We start from the raw sequence: 16,450 nt of genomic DNA on the forward strand, positions 1-16,450 counted from the left end.
GTTATTATATTTTATTAAACTCTTTGATGTTTTACTTATATTTCTAATCCATCAACCGATACGAAAACCGGTTTTCATATATGCGACAAGTTTGGCATGTGTGAAAACCGGTAACCGGTGCAAATAAATACTTTTGTATTTATGAATACGCGCAAATAAGTCAAAAGAGATTTTCCCACAGAATCGTTGGGGGTGCGGCACGTGCAAATGCTGATGCTGTTCCTGGCTATGATCGTTTGCCACATGATGCGCGCGAATATCACGCTCGCCATTGTCACCATGACCGACACCGGCCAAGAAGATGTAAGAGTTTTCACATCTTGGTGCTATTCAAAAATAATCAACGATATAGTTCAAAGTGTTAACACATTGAAATAGGAATCAATAATCGAGGTTGCCCAAATATGACCGATTATGCCATTTGTAGGCACTTTCATGAGCAGTAGATATATAATATGCCTGAATGACGTTGACCAGTCCTAATAAATTAATTAAACAAGAAGAATTATGTATAATAGATGATGACTTTCAATATTTTATTTGTAAAAAATTACATTAAGTGATAAACGAATCAAAAGAATAAAAAATAATTCTTACTAAAAGAAAATATTGGAGTTAGTCTTACTAATTTAAAGCTCCGTCACATACTTCCAAAATGACATTGTTAAAGCCTTTAAATAGGTAGACATTAAAAATACTGCTGATCTTGATAATCTTTCAGTAAAGTAATTAATTTGGTAGTTGATTGTACTTTCTCTTACTATGCTATGTAGTTTGTGTTTGACAAATGTGTTGGTGATAATGTGTTTCCTGACCACATGAAGTTAAGCAAAGATATTTCACTTTTTAGATCTGGTAATATTCAGACCCCATCAATTTCAGACCTGTTTCAACACTACCTACTATATAAATCAGATGTGTGCACATTTTTACATTATTAATTTAATGTCTCCTAAACAGTTTGGTTTCACTTGGGATCGCTCTACAACCGATGCTGGTGTGAAGTTGATAAAACATATATTTGATGCATGGGTCTCACATGATGCTATTGGTGTAACCTGTTACCCTTCTAAGGCTTTTGATTGTATGCACCATAATACTCGGGTCATGAAAGTTCTCCGCTATTGTGTGGCGGGCCGTGACCTCGACATTCTTAAATCATATTTGAGTGGGAGAGTACAGAGACTCTATGTCATCGGTACGAGATCATCAGGGTCTGCAATAAGCATGGGTGTCTCTCAAGGCTCAATTATAGATTCATTTTTGTTTTTAGTTTATAATAATGACTTACTTACCTAGCCTCGTGGAGGGTATAGAACATGAGATAGTATTGTTTGCTGATGATACTTCCTTATTGATTTAAAGTTAATAGGCACCAATATTCTTCACATGACGATGTAACCAATACTATATCTAAAGTAGTAAATTGGTTTACAGTTAACAACCTGCTCCTTAATAAGACAAAAACAAATTGTATGAAATTTACATTACCCAATGTCAGACAGATTTACATTACCTAATGTAGTTAGAAACGAAAAGTTTAACCTTGTAGATACAGTTGTATTTCAATTTTACGTGCGGTTAGGGCAATTTACAGTCTAGACCCCACTGTTTGAAAGATAAGTTTAAGGAGATTAACATTCTTACACTAACGTCCCAGTACATTTATGAAAATGTTATTTAATGTTAAGATAAATAGTTACAGACATAACATTAATACGAGAAATAAAAATAAACTAATTGTTCTCGCCAGTCGTCCTCATGAAATGTCCAATTCATTTAAGGGGTAATGTATACGCTTCTATAAAAAGATTCCTACTGAATACGAGGTTTAAACCTAATGTGAAACAAAAACTTTATACTAAAGGTTAACGTATTTATACATTTTCTGCGTATTTGGACGACAAAAATCCGTGGTAGTCACCCGTTTATCTTTTTCAGGTATTCTCGATCTAAGATGCTTAAATATTTACAAAGAGCAATTCTTAGAGTTTCTTGCTCATTCTTCTCAGGGGAATCTGCCTCAGGAAAAAGTAGTAGAGTTTAATCGGTATGACGATTTTAAGTGTAATTAGCTTACCTATGAAATAAAGATTATTTTACATTGACTTATACTTCCTTCGTTACGTTATTCACCCTGCAATTATTGATATTAATGGTTTGAAAAATCAAAAATATTCACAATCTAATATTGAATTTGGCAATATTTCATTCATACATACATTAGTGTCATTAATTTTCACACAGTGCCACTGCGAATAGAGCATATAGGTATAATGTGTATCGAGTGAAAAAAAAAACGGTGAAAGTGAATGCAATAACATTGTTTTTTAATATATTGAAAGCATAATAAGAAACCAAAACAAACAAAGATGTAGGCACGTACTGACTAAGGAATAATGAAAATTGACTTATAAGTAAAAAAGGAACAAAACTAAATAATAATAAATACAATAAATATTAGACAACATCACATACGTGGCTCTGAAACCAAAGTAAGTAGCTAAAGCACTTGTGTTATGAAAATCAGAAGCAACGACGGTACCACAAACATTCAGACCTGAGATAATGTTGAAAACCCGGCCGACCGGCCGGGCTCGATGATGATGATGATGATGACCTCAGAGATGGCGACACCATGAAAACCGGTGTGCAAGCTACTCGGATACGGAGGCCGTCAAAATGTGTTTTGGTAAATGAGAAATTGTGTACTAGACCGAAGAATGTTTTGCATGTGACTACGTACAAATTATAAATTACAATATAATGTTCAGTGAGTGGGCTTTCATTCCAACAATACAGCTTGCGAATTGTCAGCTCTACTTCAGAATGGGAATGATACATAATACTGACCCTAACGGCACTGCGGTAAGAATATCTTGCAATTTAGTACGTTCCCTAGAGGTGGAGATAAGTACATATGAGCTTTATACAGAAACCGGATAAAAGCGAATACAGTCGCAAAATGCTACAACCCCATAACCGTCACGTCTTTCCTATTAAAGACCGCAGAGAATCTGGGTATAAGGGATAGAGCGCTCAAGAACATACTTGTACACAGATACAGTTGTTATTTATTTTTACTCTCTTATCTTTGTATTTTGTACTTTTTATTTATTTATTTATTTATTTATTCATAGAAAACCAACAGCTTAAAACATTTAATAAAAACAGGAAAAGAAATACAAAGCCAATTACAGGTTTCCACCTGTAACAAAAGACTTTTTCGTATTTTATTAAGGTAGTTTCGTGGTGGTCCGTCTACTGTATATTTATACTCTACAAATAATAAAAAAATACACAAAAACATTTATTTAACTGTCTAAATAATCGTAATATTGTGATACATAGATAACCTCACTAGGCTAGAACTGAGTCGTGATTATCATCAGTACACAAGGTTTTTACACAAGAACTTATTTTACTAATATTATTAAATTACTTGTAAAAGAAATATGATAAATTTAAATAATAGTAATAACAAACATAAAAATGACAGAAGAGCAATAAATACTGCGTGTATGTGTATGTGTGTGGAGTGTGTGTATGTGTGTGCATGCGTTTGTGAATATGATTGCGAATTAATAATACAATATATATTGTTATATTGCGTAAGTAGTATATAATTGTAGCTGCATTGCATATCGTCGGTGTTTTGTAGACAGGGCGTAAGCGACATTTCAAAAAAAATCAGAGGAGCTTGTTTTAGGGTTTCAAAACTGTTTTGAAATATTAAGTTATTTATGTTGGATTTTTTTACATTATAATAACTTTAAACTTACATATTTAATTCATTTAACTCAATACATACTATATTGTAATGTTCCAATTACTAAAAGGGGTATGGACCGTGGTATTTATAACATACAATATCAAAAGGTATTTAAGATAAACGCACACACGCTCAATTTGTTGACATGAGTTCTTATCCTGCCGTGCAAACTAGTATATCCAACTCACGTTTCAGCCTTTGACTAAAGTGCACCACTGAAATTTGAAATTAATTAATTCTAAAAGATAGTTGATGGAGTAAGGCTGAAAATATGGTTACTGGATTGTGTAATTTTACTGCTTTTCCGTAAAGAAAAGAACACGACTCCCAATCGCATCAACTCGTTTTTAATAATAATAACTACAGATGCCACGAATAGTGATTTGGCCGAATACCGAATATTAGGCGTAAAATCTGTGCATTTCACGCGCGACCTGTTACGACTTGTCTCATTGCGCTGCATGCATAGATAACGGGTGGTGGCGCGTAAAAAGATAAAATCAATACATGACAGTTTCTGGACCTGTTTTGAAGAAGTCGCTACAGATAATATGCAAAATGATGAGGTTGTAGAGAAAAGTTCTATTGGATATGAGATTGATTTTTATTTGAAACTGTTCGCCTAGATCGAACGACAGATCCTTATAAGTGGTGGTTTGCAAACGCAAAGCAGTATACAATCCTATCAAAATTTGAGTTACTATCGTGTCCTGGCTGCAGTGTTTAATATAGTCAGAGGCTATTCTCAGAAGCAGGAATTGTTTATGAGGAAATACGCAATCGTTTGTTACCAACCAATGCTGAAAAAATTGTTTTCATTAATAATAATAATAGTAATAATTTGTGATTACAATACATGATACACTTTGAGTAATATGTGCTTTTTTTCAACACTTTATATTCGATATTCGGCCGAATAGTTGTAGTATTCGGCCGAATACCGAATATTAAGTAAGTGGCCCAATAGGCCAAATACCGAGTAGTAGCCTAGTATTCGTGGTATCTCTAATAATAATGCACATGCTCCTAGCCTTGCACTAGGGAAATCCCCATGTATCGCGGGTGCCATGGACACACACATAAAACACCAGAAATTACATCCAAACTTACGAGAAAAATTAATATAGGCCATACAAATATTTCTCCCGGGACTTCTGCGTGGCAGACCAGCATTGTAACCGTTCGGCTACGGAGACAGTTATCGTAGTTGTAAACAATTCTCAATTTTTTTATTTGTTTTAATAGCAACAACATTTTCCTTTAAGACCAATTTCGTTCAACTTATTAAAAGTGCGAAGAAATATTAGGGGTTAAAGTATGAAATTGCCGTTTTATTGCAATAGGTTCTTTGAATTTTCGTAGAATCTTCATGGTTTGAGGTTTTCGAATGAAACTTTTTTCAAATGGTGTCTGTGTTTTTTTTTTTAAATTTGAAACATTTGAATATCGACGATCAATTGTTTTTGTTATTCAATTTAGAGGATTCGCTCTGGACCTTTTGGAGGGAAAAGTTACGTTTTTATTTTGACTTTCAATTATTTTGTGAAATCTGGTTTAAAGTGGAATAGGATAGTGCTATTGTGCCTTAATCGCAGATTAAAACGCGAAATTATACGAATCTCGAACTAGAATACCCGTAGCGGCCCGTTTTAAGGACTCCCGAGTCAATCCAAGCACGCCGCCTCAAATTGCCTATCCTCTTTGTGGCGGCCATATTTACAGAAACATAATTAAACTTCATGTTTAGGCTGATGGCTTTGCCAAAGCCTTAATAAATTAAAAAAAAAAAATTCAATTTAGACAAGAAAGATGGATACTGCGAAAATTCGAGTGATTTTTGAATACGAGTTCCGACGCGGAACTAACGCGGCAGAAACAGCCCGCAATATCAATGCTGCGTTTGGAGAGGGGTCTACTAATGAACGCACCGTGCGATTTTGGTTTAAACGCTTTCGTGATGGAAATTTCGACTTAAAGAACGAGGCACGAGGAAGACCGCCCACACAGGTGAATAACGATGAATTAAGAGAGATAGTGGAAGCCGATCCTAGTCAAACTACCCAGGAATTAGCGGCATGGTTTAACGTTACCTTACCCACAATATTGACTCACTTGCGTCAAATCAATAAAATAAAAAAATACGAAATATGGGTGCCTCATGATTTGACTGATCTGCAGAAAGAAACGCGTGTTGAAACTTGTGTTGCCTTGTTGAACCGGTACAGAAATGAAGGAATATTGGATCGAATTGTAACATGTGATGAAAAGTGGATTCTTTATGATAACCGGAAAAGAAAAATGCAATGGCTGACCCCAGGTCAAATGCCACAACAGTGTCCTAAAGCAAAACTTACCAATAAAAAGGTAATGGTAACTGTTTGGTGGTCTCAGCATGGTGTTATTCACTATAGTTTTCTCCGATCTGGTCAAGCAATAACGGCAGATGTCTATTGTGCCGAACTTCGAACCATGTTGACAAAACTAGCAGTAAAACAGCCCCGACTCATGAATCGATCTTCACCATTATTGCTCCACGACAACGCGAGACCTCACACAGCACGAGAAACCATTTTGACCCTTCAGGAACTGCAGTTAGAAACCATTCGTCAGCCTCCGTATTCACCAGACCTTGCTCCAACGGACTACCATTTTTTTCGTGATTTGGACAATTATCTACGTGACAAGAAGTTTTCTTCCCAGGAGGCAGTACAAAATGCTTTCACACAGTTTGTGCAGTCTAGATCGTCGGAGTTCTATCGCAAAGGCATTAATAACCTTCCCATTAGGTGGCAGCAATGTATAGATAATAATGGCAACTATTTTGATTAAATAAATTTGTTAAAAATTTAAAAAATAAACAATTTAGATTTTCAGTACAAATCGGCAATTTCATACTTTAACCCCTATTATATTGGTCAGAGATCAGCATGAAGCAAATAAAGCTTATATTATCACTATGTTTACTATGCCAATAATTTGAGATGCGTATTATATCTATTATTATCATAGAACGGAATAAGCAATAAAGCTCCTTGAGAAAGAGTTCGTCTAGGGAAATACCTTACCTATTTGTGCCGCCAAACAGTAACGTAAGCATTACTGCGTTCCGGTTTTGAAGGGTAAGGCTGCTGGTGAAATTACAGGCACATGGGATTTGTTAACGTACATCTCAGGATGTTGAACTGTTTGTAATACACTACCCAACTTAAGTTATTGCAAGTTAGACACCAAAAATATATTCCTTTAAGTTTATGAATTTTGTTTCAATTTCTTGTTATGTTTATTGCAATGTTCACAGACCTTCGACTGGAGTACCCAGATGCAGAGCGTGATAATGTCCTCATTCTTCTGGGGTTACGCAATTCTGCAGATACCAGCGGGCGAAATGGCCGCTAAGTTTGGGGGCCACATCCTTATCCTGCTATGTGTTGGTGTCAATTCCGTGTTGACTCTGCTTCTACCGTTTGGATCTTATTATGTGAGTATGTGTCAACACCCGTTGCATGGGTATTCCTTGTTAAGGGTTACATGGAGGCGTAATGAAAGTGCAGATGAGTTATTTGTACCATTTTTTGATGTTTGAAGTACTTTTAAATGATGCCTTCCCACACCGCAGCAGTAAATTTAGGTATTACTTGCCAAACACAATATTGAAATAAAGCACAGTGGACCGCTTCGAACAGACTGACATTTATTTTTGTAATGGACACAGTAAAACATAGAATGAGACAATGACAAAATAGAGTGTTTCAAAACTTATCAATTTCTACACTAGATGGCGTTACCATTCAATTATTAATATTATTTTGTTACCTATTTATTACCAATATCACCACTTCACAAAATAATCCAAAAACAAAAGTTACTATTAAACAGTGTTTTACAAAGCTAACTTAATTTTACTATTCCTATCCTATTCATGAATTTACAATGCTTCACTTTACATAAACTTTTAGTACAAATATCAGCTGGCATGTCTGATGTTTTTAAGTATTTAATTTTAACTATAATATAATAATAATAATAATGTTTATTGTCACAAAAATAGTACAACATTATAATGAAGTCCCTGACTCCAGAGCTAGGTTACAAACCTGTGTGACTGGAGGCAGTGTCCTCTCTCAAATTTTGACAAATTTAGTCTATTTCATTACAATAGGTACAAACAAAAGATTAAAATATGGTAGGTAAACTATCTAACTTAACATTTCCATGCACATTGTAAAGTTTATATATATATATATATATATAGTGTGTGTGTGTGTGTGTGTGTGTGTGTGTGTGTGTGTGTGTGCGTGTGTGTGTTTGTGTGTGTGTTGTGATAAAATTGAAATTTGCAAAACAAAATAAATAAACACTTCAGAAACCACTACCGCAATAACGCTTCGGTTTCATCGTAGTCTAAAGTTAATATCCAATTCTTAATTTTTAATTTAGCTTCACAAGCAGGTAATGGATATATGTTTAGAGTTTTATTAGTTTTATTGTACAGGTATGAAGGCATAAACAGTAGCTGTCGTCTTGCCCAAGCTGTGCGGCATTTAACGAAAGAACACACATTAGTTCGGGTGCGCTTCTCATTATAGCTGTCTTTGTTATATGGGGTGACTTTATGCTGTTTCATGACACTTTGCAAAACGAATAGTTGCCTTACAGAAAGTACTTTGCACTCTTCATATAAAGTTGTAGTAGGTAATCTAAAAGGACTAAAAGACATGACTTTGAGTAAGGATCTTTGTGCTCTTTCCAAGGCAAGTACATGAGTTTTGCAAGCACCTCCCCAAGCCCCTACACAATATCTCAACACTGACTCCGCGAGTGCATAATAAATTTTTCGCAGCAGCCCGAAATCAGCAACGTATCTGAGTTTTTTGAAAACGTAAATGAGTTTTCTGATACGCGAGGTCGTGAATTCTATATGCGCACGCCAACTGAGCCTGTCGTCCAGAATCACCCCGAGATATTTAACATTGCTAGACTTGGTAACCGTAAGACAGGTACAGTCCGAATTGAGAGAAGAGCTACAGGTGTGAAGTTTAATTACAATATTTGCCGGATTATTGTTAGGAGGAGTAAATTGAAGGAATGTCGATTTTGAGAGATTTAACGTTAGTAAATTTTCTCGTAGCCAACAACTAACACTTCGTAGACCACGCTCAGCAGTAACACGAACCTCGTCCCAAGTCCTTCCAGTGAAAACTAAGGCCGTATCATCAGCATAAGTAAAAATTTTGGTATTTTGTAATGCCATTCGACACAAGTCATTTATGCATACTAAAAACAGACTCGGTCCGAGAATACTACCCTGGGGGACTCCATAGGTGACCGGAGATTCTGCACTTACCATGTGACCAATTTTAACCTGTTGCGTTCGATCGCATAGGAAATCCTTTAAGATCCCAAGGGCGTCACCCCGGACACCGATACGATCTAGTTTGTCCACAAGGATGGGAATCGCGACAGTGTCAAAAGCTTTTGCCAGATCTAGGAAAATTCCCAAGCATTTCTGTCCAGCATCACATTTTGAGGTTACATGTGCTATTAGCTGACTAACCGCGTCTTCAGTACTCATATTTTGTCTAAATCCAAATTGTGAACTTGATAATAAATTATTATGTTCTAAGAAATTCATCAGGCGGTTATTTATTACCTTCTCAAGTACCTTAGAAAGTGAGCTGAGTACAGATATTGGTCTATAATTTGTGACACTGTCGCGAGACCCACCCTTGTGAACTGGGGTGATAAGCGACCTCTTAAAAGCTTTTGGAAATATTCCTTGGGATAAACACAGTTCAATAATTTTAGTTAAAGGAGGAACTATAATATGTTTCGCAAGTTTTAGAAATTTAACAGGTATGGAATCCCACCCAACGGCACAGTCGTTTTTAATATTTATTATTAGCGATTCAATCTCGGCTTCGTCTGGTGATAGTAGTACAATAGAATTAGTTGCTTGTGGACCGAATGAGTTATATTTACCCATATTGCAATTTACCGAGGAAATTATGGCATCTGCTAACTGCTTACCTACATTGGAAAAGTATGTATTTATATCCTGAATGTCATTACTACCGTCTAAACGCAATAGATCATCTGCAGTGTTTTTTGATTTCGAAATATCAAGAATCGATTTTATTGCATTCCAAGTTTCCTTATTAGACTTCGAAGAAATTAGTAAAGATTTTTCATAATTTATTTTAAGTTTCCGCAACAATGAGTTACAATAATTGCGGTATCGCTTGTATATAGTTTCTAGTATATTATTATTTGGGTCTTTTTTAAATTTTTATGAAGCCTATCCCTATGACGAATGCACCGAAGGAGACCAGATGTTATCCACGGTTTCAAGGTTTTTTTCCTATTAGGTACCTTGTATATCTTACTGTTTGATGTTATAGCAATAGACAGTTTTTCAACAAAAGATGTGGCGGCTATGTTAGCGTCACAGGAAGGCGTTATAAAAGAGAAATCAACAGATGTTAGGTTTTTAATAGCCGCTTCAAAGTCAATCCTTTTGAAATGGGAATCGGTGACAGGCTTGTGCTTTGTTAGAGAAAGATTTAACAACACGAGGGCATGGTCTGTTATCGTAGAATCAGTAACAAAAACTGAAGCCGGGAAAATAGTTTTTAACATTATATGATCCAAACAATTCCGTATCTAGTAGGGTACTGGTGACCAGGCAACAAACCCAATTCTGCAGACAGATCTAAATAAGTAGCACTATGTTTATCAATGCTATTACGCTTAATGTCAATGTTCAAATCACCAGCCAATATAATATTCTTTTTAGAGTGTAACGGACGAATAATTTCGTCTATTGTATTTAATAAAATGTCAGTGGAAGGTAGGGACGGTGACCTATAAATAGCCAGTATATGTATATCGGGTTCAAGGTCAAGTAAAAGGAAACTTGCTCCTTTCGGTTCTGGCTCAGTGACCGTACATCTTAAATTGTTTTTGACATATGTAACAATTCCGTCATTTTGATTAAAAAATTTACTATTTGAAAAGGCAATATAGTTTTCCATCTGAGGAATAGGCTTGCGATCATTCAGCCAACATTCAGTTAATATTATGATGTCAATGTCCATTGTAAACATAGATAATTGAGCTATTAATTTATCAAAGTTTTTGTAAATGCTTCGGATATTTTGAGTAACTATGTTAAAGGAATTAATAGTGTTTGTTATAAATTTGTTGCAAGTCTCTGTATCACAGGAGTAGGCTGTAGCTATTGAAATATTATCCAGTTCTAATGTGTTTTTAAGATGTGAATTTACCATTTTTAAAATAATTATTTATAAGTGCGTAAATAAACGTCATAATGTAAATACTATGAAGGAAATAATGAAATGCAATTTTATTATTTGATAAACTACTGTAAATAAAATAGAAATGACAAATCCTTAGACGCGCATGTGAATTTTGCTGAAGTGTGTGTAATTTTTGTGTGTGTGTTGTGAATGTAGTATATAGTTTAGTGCATGTGTATATAATTTTTTAACTGACTTGTTAGCAACTGCCTCTCTAATAAAATGAAATCTTACATCCGTGTGTTTACTTCTCCTGTGATACATACAATTCTCAGAAAGCTTCTGTGCACTTTGATTATCGTTATATATTTCAATTGGAAAATTATCTGTTCTAATTATTTCTGACACTACATTTTTTAAGAAAATTGCTTCTTTACTGTCTTCGCAAATAGCCATATATTCAGCCTCTGTGCTGGACAATGCAACACTTTGCTGTTTGCTACTCTCATGGGATATTACGCAACCAGAGTATACAAAACAATATCCAGCGTAGGATCTTCTATCTACTACATCTGAGGCCCAATCGGCATCTACAAATCCAAATATATCTAAGTTATCTTTTACATACATCAGACTAAAAGATTTTGTAGAACTTAAATATTTCAATACTCGTTTTGCTTGTTTCCAATGTGTTTCAGTATTACAATTATTAAACTGACTAAGATAGCTGACACAATATGATATATCAGGTCTAGTTAAAACTGAAAGGTACATTAAACTTCCTGTCAGCTGTTGGTATGGATAATTAGTAGCTACAATTTCGCCTTTATGAAGTTTTAAATTGACCTCCATAGGAGTATCTATATTTTTACAATTTTCCGTGTTAATTTTTTTTTAATAGTCTTTCGATAAATTGTTCTTGATCAATGCAAATTTTATTACTATATATTTTGATATTCGTACCCAAAAATTTTCTCAATTGTCCTAAGTCTTGTAACTGAAATCTGGCGCTTAACTGGCCTTTAAGGTGATCTACCTCTACTTTACAGTTTGAAAATATGAAAAAATCATCAACGAATAAAGCTACAAAAGCTTTCTGTCTGTCTGATGATTTTATAAACAAACATGGTTCATACACAGATTTTTTGTAATTTAGCTCTACTAAACAATCATCAACCTTTTTGTACCACTGCCTTGCTGACTGTTTAAGTCCATAGATAGGTCTATTTAATTTTAATACTTTATTTTCATTACTTTTATACACGAGATTTTGAGGTAATTGCATATAAACTGTTTCATCGAGATGGCCATTCAGGAAAGCTGTGGTTATATCCAAATGAGTTATAAATCTAAGAGAATCTCAGAGTTTAAATCTAAGTTTACACTAATAAACAATAATTTCAACGTGGAGTATTTAAGGACAGGAGAAAATGTTTCTTTATAGTCAATTCTTTCTCTTTGTGTAAAGCTTTTGCCACCAATCTTGCCCTATATCTCACTGTATTGTCAGTATTTATTTTTTTCTCATACACCCACTTGCACTGAACCACTTTACTGTCACTTGGTTTTTCTACCAATTCCCAAGCTTTATTATCATAGAATGACTGGAAGTCTTCCTTCATAGACTTGCTCCATTCATCTCGTTCACCACCACTCAACACCTCCTCATGAGTTAAATTGTCTTCACACATATCCGTATTCTCGGTTAAACATATATTACTGTACCCATACCTAGCTGGTGATCTGCTTTCCCTCTTTGCTGAGATATAATTTGCACCATTGCTAATCTCCTCGTAAGACATACTGTCACAAAACTCATCTGAGTTAGAAGAATTCATAGAACCATTTGGTACATATGTAACGTCCGCCGGATCTATTATGGTTTCTGAAGTACTCGAATTGAGTGTGTCATCTGGTACATTTTCCTTCTCTTCTACCATAACATCTACATCAGGAATTTTACTTTCCTGCTCTCGTATTACAGCGTGTGTCATATCTGAATTTGTATTATTTTCCATAATAATAACAACCCTGCTGGTAGTAATGCTCTTCGACTTAGGGTTATATAATCTGTAGCCCTTTTGTATTTTCTGCATATCCAAGAAGAATATATTTTTCTGCCTTTTTGTCCCATTTAGTTCTTTATATTTTAGGAACATGAACCATCGCAGTACTTCCAGATACCCGAATGTGGCTGAGATCTGGCTTTCTTCCTGTCCAGAGCTCGTAGGGCGTTTTATCTAATCCTGATGCCAATGTTCTACTTCGTAAGTAAATTGTAGTGTTGACTGCTTCAGCCCAAAAACTTTTCCCAAGATTGGCATCAAATAAAAGACAGCGAACTTTTTCCACAACCGTTCTATTTAGCCGTTCACAAAGGCCGTTCTGCTCCGGTGTATGGGGATTTGCTTTTTGATGCACAATACCAGCTTTTTTCGAAAAAAGTTCAAATTCTGCAGAACAAAATTCCCCGCCGTTATCTATTCTCAGTCCCTTAATGCTCTTGTCTTTTTGTTTCTCCACTAAAGCCTTAAATTCCTTAAAAAAGTCTTTGGCTTCACTCTTCGACTTCATGAAATATACGAAGGCCATTCTGCTGTAGTCGTCGATCAAAAGGAGAAAATACTTTGCCAGTCCTATCGAGACTGTTTCCATGGGACCGCATGTACCACCTCCAAAACACTGTCACATCTGGAACTTAAGTGTGAGAAAGGCAATCTCGCTAGCTACCCTTCACAACAAGTGACACACTGGGAAATTATCAATTTCAGCCTTTTTCGGGAATGAAACTCCCTTTACAGCGCCATTCTTCAAGTTGTTCAGATCCTTACTGTTAATATGACCTAATCTTCTATGCCATAGCAAACTTATTGTTACTGCCGAATAAGCTAACAAACAATCATGTTTTATGTCTAATCTGTACACTCCATTCACTAGATATGCCTTTGCAATAAGAATATTATTGTTTTTTTTATATTATTTATTATTTTGCACACTTCTTGTTCGAAAATAACTTGATTTCCGTTTCGAATCTACTCGCTCACTGATAGAAGGTTTGTAGTGAGGTTAGGAATGCACAAGAAATTCTTCACAGTTATACTGAACTCTAAACCATCCACTACAGTCGTTATTTGCGTATTTCCAGAGCATAACACTTGTACTTGCGTTTTATTTGCTACCACAATGGTTTGCATGGCCGGGTATCTGTCACCATTCACTAAAAGTTTTTTGTCGGTAATCATATGTGCACGGGCTCCGGGATCTATATACCAATCCGTATTATTATATGTTGAGTTCATGAAAAATAAACTGAACACTGCGCTTTCTTTGTCCTTGTTACAGTTACACTGATTTTTATAATGTCCCACTTGTTTACATTTGTAGCATTGAATTGTTTTTACGGGTTTCAAAGATGGCGTTTTCAACTTTGAAGTTTTATCGGTGTTGCCATATTTTTTGTTGCTATTCCAACCTTTAGACAAAAAAGCACTTTCCATTCCAGTGCTACCAACCTCCGGACTCATGTCAAGTAATTTCGCTTTAATGGCGTACGTACTTACTATCATGCCGGAATGTTCAATGGTCATTATCATCGGCGCGAATTTTTCACTCAGTCCCGCCAATAATAAGCATTCAACCCACTCATCAGTAATCTGAAATCCTGTACCTCGTAATTTTTGAGCTGTATCTACAATCTCGGTTATATATGTCGTCATAGATTCACTTTCTTCCAGCCGAATTGAAATTAAAGGCCGCAATAAGCTGATTTTTCTTTGAAATCCCCGGTCATTAAAAAGTAATTTCAGGTATTTCCACACATCCTGAGCAGTATTCTCTTCTTTTATGTGGACATAAAGACTGGAATCAATTGTCATGATTAATTTAGTTTTGGCTTTTTTATCTTCTGCATCAGTAATTTTTTCACCACTGTTGTTATTGATATCCATGCCCTCCAGTAAGAGAAACTTTTCAGCGGCAAATGCCCACTCATCGTAGTTTTCGCGGCCTTTGAGTTTTGGTACGTTAACCAGGTAGCTACCGGCCATTTTGACAAACGAATATAACACGTGGAACGTAACCGTAGTACACAGTTTATATTAAAAATTATTGCAAGCGGAACTTGTTTCGCTGATGTGAATCACACACAAATACTTTTTTCGCGAAATAAAATTACTTTTAAATTTCACTGGGCCCACAACCTATTGAAATAAAACACAGTGGACCGCTTTGAACAGACTGACATTTATTTTTGTAATGTACACAGTAAACCATAGAATGAGTCAATGACAAAATAGAGTGTTCCACAACTTATCAATTTCTATACTAGATGGCGTTGCCACTCACTTATTAATATTATTTTGTTACTTATTTATTACCAATACACAATAATTATTATTCGACGATTACTTCATAAATAAAGAAAATTATTTCATTAGAAAATCCGATCCCTCCACAAAACTCGGCAAGGAACATTCGTTACCTTAAATGAAGAACATATTCACTGCAACGGACTGTATCAATGAATTCGGGTGGGTGTTAACAAAGTGTGACAAAGACCAATTCGTACAGCTATATATCCACAAACAGAAACATTAGCTAAAAACAATCACATTTAAATTTAGAATTTAAATATAAAACTAAAACTTAAAAAGACCACTATAACATACAAAAGAGATTTGCAGCGACTGCTGCGATTCGCTACAGTCATTTTACAGATTACGGCTATTAGCCGCTCACGCGATGCGCTCCTCCTACCGCAAAATGGCGGCTATTTGGTTTCGCAAAATAGAAATGGATTCAGTTTAAATACAAGTTTTTATAAATAAAAATTATTATTCTGCATTGCTAAATAAATACCCTCCGTACTACCACTACAAAAACATCTCAAATAAAATACAGTAATGCACCGCAAATCCTGCACTTAAAAAGCACTAATGAAATTTTGGTGTACTTGGATAAATATGATAATATTCCGTTTGAGTGGTTCTAACGTTTACCATGAAATTACTCCTTAAAGTATAGTTTATAAACATTTATATTCAGGGTAAACTTAAAAAACGCTACTTACGGTATGTTTTCAATAAATAAACACCGAAATCACCAGCCCAAACAATAACACACACCATTGTCGTGACGTATTTTTGAAGTTGTTAATTTTTTTTAAATGACAGACCCAGGTATTAAAAACTTTATGGGTTGCTAGAGTAGTTACCGAAATAGCAATTAATATTAGGTATTTTACCTGTTATAACTTCGATATCCGATAAATCGATATAAAATCATCACCGACACCTCTAGGTGTGGTATGCGTCTACGGCTGCATGTATCGCGTGAGCGGATAGAGAACATTTTATTTTTTCAGGGAGATTGGCAACTAGTTTGCGCATTCCGTGTACTTCAGGGCTTAAGTCAAGGGTTTTTG

The 16,450-nt window shown here is 35.2% G+C and overlaps 1 protein-coding gene across 1 annotated transcript; it reads left to right on the forward strand.

Moving 5' to 3' along the window:
- Positions 1-181: 181 nt before the first annotated feature.
- On the forward strand, positions 182-16,443 carry LOC113225843 (putative inorganic phosphate cotransporter; the record flags this gene model as incomplete). Its single annotated transcript, XM_026458292.1, has 3 exons — positions 182-303; positions 7,071-7,250; positions 16,391-16,443. Coding segments are annotated over 3 exons (355 nt in total), but the record flags the coding sequence as incomplete, so codon positions are not given.
- Between the last annotated feature and the right edge of the window lie 7 nt (positions 16,444-16,450).

The sequence above is a fragment of the Hyposmocoma kahamanoa genome, unplaced genomic scaffold (genome assembly GCF_003589595.1).
Source record: "Hyposmocoma kahamanoa isolate Upper Pololo Valley unplaced genomic scaffold, ASM358959v1 176124, whole genome shotgun sequence".
Lineage (NCBI taxonomy): Eukaryota > Metazoa > Arthropoda > Insecta > Lepidoptera > Cosmopterigidae > Hyposmocoma > Hyposmocoma kahamanoa.